This window comes from Syngnathus acus, chromosome 9 (genome assembly GCF_901709675.1).
Source record: "Syngnathus acus chromosome 9, fSynAcu1.2, whole genome shotgun sequence".
In the NCBI taxonomy this organism is placed as follows: Eukaryota; Metazoa; Chordata; class Actinopteri; order Syngnathiformes; family Syngnathidae; genus Syngnathus; species Syngnathus acus.
The window spans coordinates 8,738,169-8,750,169 of NC_051094.1; the positions used below are offsets into that span (position 1 = coordinate 8,738,169).

The 12,001-nt window shown below is 40.4% G+C and overlaps 1 protein-coding gene across 2 annotated transcripts; it reads right to left on the reverse strand.

Annotated features, from left to right (window-relative positions):
- Positions 1-825: 825 nt before the first annotated feature.
- LOC119127778 (leucyl/cystinyl aminopeptidase) lies at positions 826-11,371 on the reverse strand. 2 transcript variants are annotated; one of them, XM_037259919.1, is made up of 22 exons: positions 10,982-11,371; positions 8,850-8,944; positions 7,736-7,938; positions 7,538-7,649; positions 7,170-7,409; positions 6,564-6,754; positions 6,313-6,451; positions 5,997-6,131; positions 5,772-5,892; positions 5,548-5,699; positions 5,353-5,466; positions 5,075-5,206; positions 4,845-4,979; positions 4,601-4,761; positions 4,396-4,484; positions 4,117-4,300; positions 3,880-4,036; positions 3,530-3,714; positions 3,278-3,439; positions 3,060-3,200; positions 2,899-2,980; positions 826-2,822 (listed from the first exon to the last, which is right to left on the reverse strand). In XM_037259919.1, exons 1-22 carry the CDS (start codon positions 11,007-11,009, stop codon positions 2,694-2,696), a joined length of 3,087 nt encoding a protein of 1,028 aa, XP_037115814.1. In that variant the 5' UTR covers positions 11,010-11,371; the 3' UTR covers positions 826-2,693. The 2 variants fall into 2 exon arrangements, with proteins under 2 accessions (XP_037115814.1, XP_037115813.1); XM_037259918.1 differs by having other exon boundaries at positions 8,829-8,944.
- Between the last annotated feature and the right edge of the window lie 630 nt (positions 11,372-12,001).

Sequence of the window (12,001 nt, forward strand, 5' to 3'; positions counted from 1 at the left end):
TGTTGGCACTTGACCTGAACTTCTCATTGTAAAGAAGCATTTTACAGTATATGTAAGAGGTACATCTTATCATGTAAACTCATGTGTAACTAGATTGTCATGATAGCTTTGACACAGTCAACATTCTATCAGAATTTGCTTATGACATTGTTCTTCATTATACTCACAGCTCTTCCACTGTACGTGTTGCCAGGTTTGCTTTGGTAGTTAAAAGGGCAACTGGATATTTTCTGCTGTCTAAACGTGTAGGGAAATAGGTGGGACACATGTTAAACTGTTGTGGTTTTCACAGAAGAAAAAATTTACTCTTCAATTTCAAAGAATACTTCAGGTTTCAATGATAAAATAAAAATCAAAGTTTACAGTTTTAGTCTTTCAGTTTTGTAACATTGGACTTTGCCCACAGATGTGGTAACACTGCTTGAAAAATGAAATTGATCTCTCCACTTCAGCATCCTTGAGTTGTTTGGACTACAAAAGTCTCTCAAGTGACAGTTAATTATTTAGTTAACCGACGTCTGATTCTTTGAGGTTGAGCCCTGTGGTAATTGGCCAATTAAGAAAAAAAACAAAAATCGAGTCTGCTACGCCCACTCAATGTAAGACAGCTTTATGCAAATTACTGTCACCTGCATGGAAACCTCCTTGGATCAAGATAAGAGTCTTCTGACCCAGTCACCAGTCATGTTTAGAAAACATGTCAAAATAGTAGATAGCACCCCCACGTGTATTTGCACAGTGACAAGAGTATACATTAGTACATTTAGACTGAAAATACAGCAGACAAAATGTGCTTGCATGTTGACTTTCATTCAATTGAAGAGGTTACACAAATGTGGCATTTATTGTTTATAAAGCACGGCACGTCATCATCAACAATTAAAAACAGTGAGCATCTTAACATTTTTCCAAGTTGTTATAAATCTTTTGTATGACAAAATCATAAGTGTCCCAGATGTAGATTTTGACAAGGACAGACCTACCTTGAGTTGAGAGGATTTCTGTTGAAGTTGTGAAATGCACACCCTTAAAAATGCTGAGTTAATAACAACCCAACTTAGGTGAAAAAGTGGACTGACCCAGGACATTCAAATTGAAATTGACATTATTGACAATTAATATTTTCATAATACAGAGTATAGTTTAACAGTCCACAGACGTTGAACTTCAATAAGTGCAATGCATAAGAAAGTTTAGATACATGCATGCTATAATTATAGTTAGTTTTGGAAGAGTACAACACAGTTTCGTTAACTTAAATAACCTCGGTCAACACTTATGCAAGGCTATGCCTCATGACGGTATCTCATCTCTTGTCTCATAACAAATTGTTAGACTGAGTTGCTGCTGGCGCCCAAAATGGAGATGAAATAAACAGACACAGACAGACAGACGCATGCACACGCACGCAACCACCCACCCACCCACGCACGCACGGCATCGTAAAAGGGTAAAGCTTTGTTAACTGAGAAGATACTGTGTACAAATAATAGGGATCTAAATAATTAATAGGAATCTAAATATGTAAGGTGTGCAAGGTGTGAGATGGGGTGAAGTGAACATAATAAATAGTTTGACAGGTATTTATTCTGGAAATGGAGTAACTTTAAACCATTGTATCAGGCTGATGTGGACAGATACCCAAAATAAACATTCTTCTATACACGAGAGCCCTTATACAAACAACATGTCCACAAATGACCCCCCCCGGCAGTGTTATACAACCAAAAGATACAATAAAAAGTGTTTGGACAAGAGTCTTGATCAAACTTTATCAAGAAATGTCCTCTATACATTTCTATGTACACAAGAAAAAGCTAAAAATCAAATGGAGCAAAGTCATGCCAAAATAAATAAAAACGGTACATCCAAAACAGCTGCTGTGCTGTCGTAGGGCCGAACACACTGTATTTACATCATAAATCTAGAATTTTATAAGAACAGCGGATGACTGCTGGGAAATCAAAGAGAACAGGGTTCTGAACTGAAATCCAAACTTAATGTGTATCCAGTGTGCTGTTTGCTTCATTTAAGACACGTTGGTTGCTTTAAACCAGCACAGTGGTGCACTGCGCCATCTACTGTACATAGTCGGAAGAAGTTTTTTTTTTTTTTTAGTCGACTTCCTCATCCTCTCTAATATATTGGATGTGCCAGGATGAATAATTACAGGCTGCTATTGTTTCTGTATTCTGTATGTACATTTAAACACGAGGAACAAATGCAAATTTACATGCCCGCGTCTCTAAATGTGCAGCAAAGTCTATATAATAAACCATAAAGACTGTTCCAGGACTTATGGACAAGAAACCCTGTCGTGTTAACACACAGGTACTTTCTTTAAGGAGCAGCTCACACAGTTGTTGATTGAAAGGGTCTGTAAAGCAAAGTGGATCGTATGATTGTCTGATGTGAGGTTTGGTCGACAGCTTCAAGTGTGAGGAGTGTTTATGTCTGACATGTTGCTGTCAGATACAATCAGAGACGCCCTGAGCTAGCTAAAAATCTCACAGGAGCCATACATGAGAGGTTACCCGGTCCATCTCAACTCAAACCTGGTATAAACAGAGCTAAAAGACAAAAGTGCAATCTTTGCGGTTGTCTTGACAACATACTGTATATCCCAGTCGGACAGCTAAACCTATACAGGGGGAAAAAAGGAAGGCAGAAATGGAAAGACTGCCTGGCCTGCATTAAATGTTTTGAAGAGCGGGAAGACTCCTCTCCATCCAGCGCTGGTTCAGTCGGATTTTTTCCAGCGCTTCCTGCACGCTTCGCGACTGGGAACCGCGCTCACTTAGGCTGGAGAAGAAATACTGCACCTGCACAACACACACACGCACGGCAGAGCATAAGACAACACCCAACGAAGTTTGATTCTTAGAAGAAAGTCCATACCTGATTAAGATGCGACTGTGTCGACAACTGAAAGGTGACAGACTTAACGATTGATTGGATGGGAAATGAACCTAGTGGGAACCTACAAGAATAAAACACTGATTAGATTGCGTTTTGTCCTCATGCATGAACCAACGTTTTTCTGAAAATGGGCCACACACGTTTGTATGAGCTGGTTCCAGTTGTCTTGAAAAAAGTCCCAAGTAATCAAGTTGCCGGCAAAACTCTGGCAGATTGTTTTGAAGACCAAGGGAATGTTCTGTACCTTGATGATATCATTGTTTAAAGCTCCATTGAGAAGCCTGGAAGGAACAACATGAGCGCAATGATAAACAACTTATTAGCAAGTATACTTTGTTATGATGAAAATGTTGCGTACCAGACGATTTTCTGCGTGTCCTGCGTGGAAGCTAAGCCCCTTAACATATTTTGCTTCTCTGAGTCATAAGTGGCATAATGATACAACGTGAGCAAAGTTTCCCAGTCTTCACTGGACTGGGCTGCCACACTGAACACAACTCTCTGGAGATCACCCGGAATCCTACCAAAAAAAATAATCACATTTTAGGTTAAACCCATCTCTATTTTCATTCACTTGATTTGTTTTCTCAGTATAATATGTTAGACTCACTGGAAGGTTCCATTCGAGTCGACATACTGCTTAAAAATGTCTTTTGCTTTCTGCTTGCATTTTTCCTGTCCCAGGTCACAGGCTGTCTCTAACAGAGCAGATCGCAGGTTCATTTTGGACATACTCTCCTCCTTGGTCCATGTTTGCTTATCCATCAGTGCACCAAAGTGTTTCAAAATATATGCCTGCAAATATTTCAAGGACAATTCAAACTTTAAATATTTCAAAAGATAAATAAACAATTGGTGTTGTAAGATGTATCAAAAGGTAATTATGTGACTTTTTTTGCATGTCACCACTTAAGTGTCTTTTTGATTCATGTCAATATCATTCCTACTGTGCGCGTGCACCTTCAAGCGGGCGGCGAGGTCTTGCTCGTATCTTTTGTTCAGCATCTGGTACATGTGGTTAAGGTGCAGCAGGGCTTCACTCACGGGACTCATCTCCGTTTCATTTGACATGTATTTTAGGAGGTTGAAGACTTGGCGGAGGGACACGCGTCCCAGACTAAGATGAAGTGAAACACAGTAAAAAACTTACAGAGTGATGAACATAAAGGGGGGTTGGGGGGTGATTTGTAAACCTACCTGGAGAGAGCAAAGATGTTGTGAATCAGCGAGGCACGGTCCTCTGCTGAGAGAACTTGAGAATTGTTGAACAAAGCGTCTGTTAGAGCAGCCCAGCCGTCGTCTCCATAGTCAACGATGTAGAAGCCTGTGCTCCTGTAGTTCAACTTCAGCCACTTCACAGTTTCTGGCACCTTCAGAGTCTCTATGAAGAAAGCATGCAAAAGTGTTTCGCCAAATTAGCACATAACATGCGCAAAGCGATAAATCATTGTTGGTTATTGGATAATTGTCATTTACCTGACTTGGTCTTCAGCATGAACACCTGTCTGCACTCGGGGGCCAAACTACAGCTGTCATTCACATACGTCAGCGGAATAGTCCACAAGCTAGGAGAGTGCAAAATACAATGTAGCGTCGTGTAGGTTTGGTGACTTTCCATGACCACATTACACGAGGGAGAGAGAAGAAGGAGGAGGAGGAGGACGAGGGGGATGTAGCCCACCTGGAGGAATGCCTAGTGTCGTTTGAGGTGAGCTGGAAAATCTCCTGTTTTAAGGTGACTTCATCCCCCTGACGGGATACAGTCACCAAAGGGAAGCCTTTCTGGGATGTCCATGACCTCATCATCTCTGACACATTTGGATGCTGACTTGAGACCTCTACCTAAGGAGAGAGAAAACGAATGGCATTTTAATTGTATTCAATTGTCACTCTATTTTCATCCCAACTAAAGACAATACGCCTACCTCAGTGAGACTGTTCCACAGATCGTCAGTGTCAGTGTTTAAACCGGAGAACTGTTTCAGATACTGAATGATCCCTTTTCTGAACTGCTGGTCACCAGGCAAAGAGGCGTTCAACATCAAAAGAATGGAAGCCCCCTGGAAGACCAAAGCACAACACTGTTTTGTGACTACCTTTGTTCTGCGTACAATGAGCCAGGAACCATCCTAAAAAAATATATCTAGACGTGCACCTTCAGATAGGACACAGAGTCGAACATCTCGTGCACCTGCTCCTCTGTATTGACTTCGGTAGACACCGCATGGGAGGAGTTCAGTGCATCTATGTCCAATGCTCTGAATCGAACATTTAAGAACAAGCTGCCCTGTAGACACAAACAGATCACACATGCAGCACCTGATGATCAACCAAAATTCAATTAATCACCAATGCTGCTCATATGAGGCATTTATCTTAAAATGTCCATTGGATAAATTTTCTCAATACTTTGTGGAATTGAAGACCGCTTACCATGTCAAGCTGCGGCATGACTATCTGCAGTGACGTGAACTGCATATAAGAGGCAAAGCCTTCGTTGAGCCACAGGTCACTCCACCAGCTCATTGTGACTAAGTTTCCAAACCACTGGAACACATCAGTGCAACATGATTGCGCCGACATCCTCATATTTCAGTACATGGAGGCAAAAAAAAAACGAATAAGTACCTGATGAGCCAGCTCATGAGCAATGACGGAGGCAACATCCTGTTTTTCCATAAGAGAAGCGTCTCTCCCCACCAATAGGGTGCTTTCTCTGAAGGTGATCAGACCCCAGTTCTCCATGGCTCCCGCCAAGAAGTCTGGAATGCCGACCAAGTCTGACACAAAAATGAGATGACAGTGAAGCTACTAATGCTGAGGGGAAAACAAATACTGGTAATGATGTTTACCAAGTTTCTGAAGCGGATAGTTAATTTCAAAGAAGTCATTGTAAAATTCCAGCAATTTGGATGCTGTGTCCAGCGCATAGTCAGTATGCTCTTTCTTCTGTGGTACGCTGTACACGGACAACTAAAAAAAAAAATGTAATCACATGATACAAATGCAGATTGTCAGTCTGAATGATATGAAAACAGATCATCCAAATGGAAAAGTGCTGAAGAAATCAACCCTACCAAAGTGTCAGAAACGTTTTTGCTGACGGCGGTGAAGTTACCGACGACGAATGCCACCAAGTAAGTGCTCATGTTGACACTGGTCTTTGCAAACTCATCCTGCACGAGGCCATTGACAAGGGGCGTGCTCTTTGCCTGAGACAAGAAAACACATCAGAGGGATGGGTACTTCAACTAAAATATTTGCATGCCCAGAACTTAAACTTGCAAGAAGGCAAGACAAAAAGAGCACTTCAAATACAATCACTAAAATAAAGTCATACTTCATCATCATCATGTTCATTCAATTCATGACGATAATAACATGTGATACTACCTTAGGCATGTTGGAGAGTGTCATGTGCTCAGGTTTCCTGTTGATTTTAATCAGAAAGGTGGCTTTAAATGATGGCTCATCAAAGCAGGGGAAGGCCTTTCGTGCATATAATGGCTCAAACTGGGTGGCAGCTAGGACCCTGAGGGAAATAGTAGATGTGAATACCTCATATACTGGATTGGAATATTAGCACACATTCACGTAGGTTTAATTATCCGGAATTAACACTCTCCTGCTGTAGTTCGATGTACCTTTTGTTTCCATTGAGATCTGTGTAGGAACTATTGTAGAAACCATTATAGGTGTGTGACAGACTAGCAGTGTAATCCAAGATCAACACACAGTGCTGGCCTGCCTTCAGCTCTTTGGAGAACTTAACAGCTATCTGCTCCCTTGGCTTGTTCTCAAGTATGGTGACATCACTTGCCTCCCCATCACCAAGCTGTAAGAGAGTAAATTAACAACTTCGTTAACAGCTAGCACGCCATTCTTTTCTCCTGAGCGACAAATGACTTGTTCTCATTAAACTGGTGAGAATTGAGTAAGAAAGAGAATATTCATTTTTTTCTCAGCAAAATGAGTTCTGTGCATATTCCGAAATCCCCATAGCACAAACAGTTGATAATTTTCCGCTTCTCTTAGCGGTCGCCCAACTGTAAGTCATGATTTTGCAAATCACAGGATTTGCCCGGATTAGTTTTTACACCACATTTATTTATCCAGTACCAGTCTTAGCTTTGGATAGCCCCAGCGATTCAGTTTCCCATAGCACATGTGGTACAGAAATTACAGACTGTATCTTGCTATTCTTTCAAAGCCAGTTATTTAGTCCCATAGACTAAAAAACACAATCTCACCTTGAATGTAGCTTTGGTAATATTGAGATAAGCGCTGTGCAGGACAATGCGCTTGGTGTTGTGAAGTACCAACATGTTGATGACAGTGTGGCCGCTGAAATCCATGGTGCTCAAATCAGGGTTCAAGGTGAGATCATAGCTGAGAGGACGGATGCTACGAGGGAGTTGGAATTGTGCCCATGGGAAGAGCTCATCATCAGTGCTGTTAGATGTCCTGTTCTCTTGTTTGGGGCATCCCATCTGCAAAAATCAAAGATTTTCACTAAGTGTCCATCCATTCATTTCCTACTACCTCCACTACGCTGAGAAAATTGAGAGTTGGGGAAGCTAAAATGCTAAAACATACAAGATCACTGTATTTTTCTTACCTTTGTAAAGTTGCACCCAGGCAAAAAGTACAATACCATGATCATGGAAGCCACTATGACCAAAAATAGCACACAAACAACCAAGGTGCGGGCTGAGCATGGCGAACACGACCTGGGACACAGTAAAAGTAACCTATTTATTGACAGTACCGGTACATCCAAATAGTAGTGTAATTAAAGATAGCAAACGCCTGCTACCTAGGTGGAGGTTGTCGAACATAAGGAGAGACGTTAGATCTCTGGGTAGCGCTGCGGTTCATGAATGACATGCCCAGAAGTCGGGCTGAAGACTCGCAGTCCTCTTCATCATCATCCACGTCGTTCTCCCCCAGACCTCGCACCAGTAGCCGGGAACTGCGAGGCTCATACACAGTATCATCTGGATCTAGGGCTGGAAAGGTCTAAAAGAAAAGTGTATCAACGTTGGCTCCATGGACACATCATTAAGAAAGCATGAGTCAACTCGAATGTAAGCAATTATTTAAAGGTTTGGGCTTTATCATTTTGTTTTTCAATGATGAAAAATAACATTTGGGCTATAATAATGTAGTCTATAAAAACACACAGAGTAATACCATCATTAAAAAGAATGTAAAGACAGTTTGTTTATCATGTAATGCTGCAATCCATTTTAATGTGCTGTGCCCAATCTGCCCACGAGGAGGCAGTGCAGTATAATACAGTCATCCACACAAACAAAGAAGAATGGTCTTTTTCGAAAACTACTGAATGAATTATTACAACGCTGTAGTATTACTATTTCTTTTACTCAAGATATACCTGTAATAAATAAAATCGTCCGAACCACATCTCACGTTTCGAAAAAAACGTTAGTCATGCCACTCACATGTACATCACGGCACCACTGTTTGGTATATAGGTTTGAGAGTCAGCTCAAGCAGGCAATTGTATTTTCCCTTCAATTCTATTTTAGTTGGAAATATGTTATGCTTGTTATCAGCACAACTCATGATTTTATTTACTTTATATGTATCCTAATTATATGTTAGGGCAGAGTCTACCATTGATTTGAATTAAATGTGCAGATGTACCGTAATTTTCGGACTATAAGTCGCGGGTTTTTTTCATAGTTTGGGTGGGCGGGCGACTTATACTCAGGAGCGACTTATATACATATATATGTTTTTTTTTCACTTTTTTGGGCATTTTATGGCTGGTGCGACTTATACTCCGGTGCGACTTATACTCCGAAAATTACGGTACTTCATAATGCATGCAATGAGTGTAGAACTGAAAGAGTGTTTTAAAGTGTGAATGAGGCATAGCGTACAGTAAAATGACTTGAGTGTACCGGATATGCTGCAGAGTCTCTGGCCAGATCCACAACGTCGGGCTCTTCTTCAAACATGCTGTTCTCAATCATGTTCCTTGGTAGGCTGGCTCGCTCTATGACAGGAAGAAACAAGGCATATAAACAAAACATGACTCCTAGGAGAAAATTCGTGATGTTGTGAAAGAGAGTGTCTGAACATTTTTCACCTCTTGCCCTGCAATAACTCTGAATGAGGTGTCACGGGATTCCATCCTTGTCTAATTGTTATTTGCCCTTCCTTAGTTCCTTGAAGGAAACCTCCATTATGCAAATGACACTGTATTGTTCTGTACCTGTCAAGCAAACTGTCACATCCTGCTTAATTATCCTCACGTGCACAGAGCTGCACGTGCTAATGAGTTATTTTAAACCTTTCGAGTGAGGAGTCAATAGTCAGTCATGACAGTTTGTGTTTTTTTGTTGACATCCTCTGCATTTTCTTTGAGGGGGGGGGGGTCATACAAATGACTGTCAAAGAGTCTCATTAGATAAATCGCTATTTCAGTTTCCTGGTATCTACCCTCTTGCAGCACTTCCTGCTATTGAACCTTACACATAGGTTTACAACTACATTTATATTTAACATATTTACCATATGCTGCTGATGGAATGACTTGAATATTATATGACTTTTGTGAATGAGACATACTCCAAGTTTTGTCATTACAGTGGATCAACGAGTTCCAAATCATCAATGACAATGTATTGTCTGCTCTTGTCACATGCTTGCACAGATTACACAAGAATGCATTTCCGCAACCTGCGCTACACTGTGAGCTGTGGCACAAACGTGCCTTGTCTACATCAAATTCTCTCGAAGGGAATTCCAACCTCTGCTCATTCCACAAACAATAAATGTCATGTTTAGCTTCCTAATTCAATATTAGTCAATGTAGTAAAACATTGTCACTTGCAAATTGCCGACATTGCTTCATATTAAGTTGGGTAAAGATGATGTCTAGCCACTGGGCAATGGATTTGAAGGAGAAATGTGACTTGAAACTGTGATATTAAAAAGAGGTCATAATATTAACCCTAAATGCAAGGGTGGCACACAAGCGTCTGCTTGTCGGCTTCACACAGACTGCACAAATGCCTATTAATAGGAAAGGAACTCTGTACCGGGTAATCTACAATAGCCAAAGAAGGAGACGATAAAAATATAACCTGAAATATACCAGAACTTGTGGCCTGATTACAAAACTGTCGTATGACGTAAGTCTATATGAAAAAAGTTGAAAATTAAGATTTGAACCATCAAGAGTAGTTAAGCTGTTTTGGAGTTTTTCGGGTTTACAGTGGTTAACTTCCTTTCACACTTGGGACAAAAACAGGTTCAGAAGTGGCGTCATCATGGCGACACTATCCTCATATCACACTTGAAATTTAAATTAGATAGTAAACTGACAAGTTTTACAGCTTACCTTTAAGAGTGGTTTAACTGTGTAAAAAAATAGTTTAATAAAACTAAAATACTGTTTGTGGGGGTACATCTTTTGAACATTTTGCATTGTATAAAAAGTGATTGAGAGACAAACTTTCACTTTCTTAATCACTTCAGCACTTTGTTCAGTTCCAGTTAGGTAATTGTATTTGAGTTTTATCTTATAGGCGTTATGGAAGATAAAAAGCGAACTCGTAAAGGTGATTTATTTACCTGAATGACAACTACAATGAAGTGCTTTTGTGACCTCTTGGTACAACTCCCATTTTTTGTGACATATCTGACTTACAGTATGCGTGTTTGTTTGGTCAATAACGTCCTGGATATATTAGGACGCCAGCAGAGGTTATTGATCAGCTGTCTGCTGGTAGGCAAAGCAGAGTTGAGCACGACTTATCTGCTCAACACGCCATGCAATGCGGCTAATAATATCATACCTAAATAGAAACGTGGAGCACGACCACGTGATTGGCTGCTTAGTCACAAAACTGTGTGTAAAGTTTTTTTGCAGGCTCTTAAAAAGAGTTAAATAGATATTTCACTACATGTGTACGCGGCTCAAAGTCACTGACAATGAATGGTTGGTTATTATTAGCGAGCTTGCTTGCTGTTAGCATGCTGTTACGTACTGTATACAGCTCGTACAGTAACCTTCGTCATTCCTTACCTGTACTGTTATGGTCAAAAGGATCCATAGCAGGGTATTGGGAGGAGGTTCTTACGTCCCAGAAGCAGGATATTTGCACACGTTTGGATCAGACGTGTGGTTTTAATGGCTGGTCACGCCACCAAAGTGCCTGCCCGCTTGTCTACAGCCCGTCCTCACAACACCAGCTACGTAGTCGCTAACAGGGAACTAGCCAACTTCTCATTCTCAATTGTACGTGCTAACTCACTTCAATAGACTGGTTTGTCTAACGCAGTCTCGTTTCACTAACAAAAAGACCCACCAATATTTGTTCAGAAACGAAATTTGTATTTAGTAATAGACGAGGACAAATGACACTTTGACTCCTCGCCCGACCAGTTGTTGACAACGGACAATTCTTGCATCCTATTGGCCAGGAACTGTTAGGAGGAGGGGCTAGAAAATGACGCTATATATACGGAAGCAGAAATTCAGACGTCATGACTTGTACAGATAATGTACTTCACACGCACTTTTTTAATCAGTTAAAAAATAATTTTGGTTGGCAGTCTGTTTGGAATTGATTTACTTGACTTATTCCTCCACTTGCATCAACTGTATTTGTATATAAATGTATCCTAAAATAACGGCCTGACATGTTTTTCCTGACCTTTTCAGAAACTGAACCAAATATTAATATTATATTTCTAATAATTTTATTTCAGGGCGAAAATTTACTGATCTGCTTAACTAGGGAAGCTGATTATGGAAGATGTTAGCAGCATCGTGAAATGGATTTTTGTCAAAATATGACTTAGACCAGGGGTGTTTTATTGAACTGTGCATTGGACTGAGATAATGGGAAATAACAAAAATTAAAGGATGGATTACAATTCAATCTACAAATAGGTATTTTTGCAAGCATCGGATTGGGGATATGAATGCTGTTCATATGAACTTTGAAATGTTTGTGTGTATATTAGCAGTGTAAAGCACTTTATGAATTCTCCGTGTGATAAGTGCTCAAAATAAAATATATTAGGTTATCGCAACACAAAG

What these genes read in the sequence shown, in the direction of transcription:
- LOC119127778 (XM_037259918.1), bottom strand. Translation starts at nt 11,009, where the DNA reads ATGGATCCTTTTGACCATAACAGTACAG. An exon ending in CTGGGTGCAACTTTACAAAG is followed by an intron (nt 7,410 to 7,537) that starts GTAAGAAAAATA and finishes TGATTTTTGCAG; the next exon opens with ATGGGATGCCCCAAACAAGA. An exon ending in TTACCAAAGCTACATTCAAG is followed by an intron (nt 6,755 to 7,169) that starts GTGAGATTGTGT and finishes ACTCTCTTACAG; the next exon opens with CTTGGTGATGGGGAGGCAAG.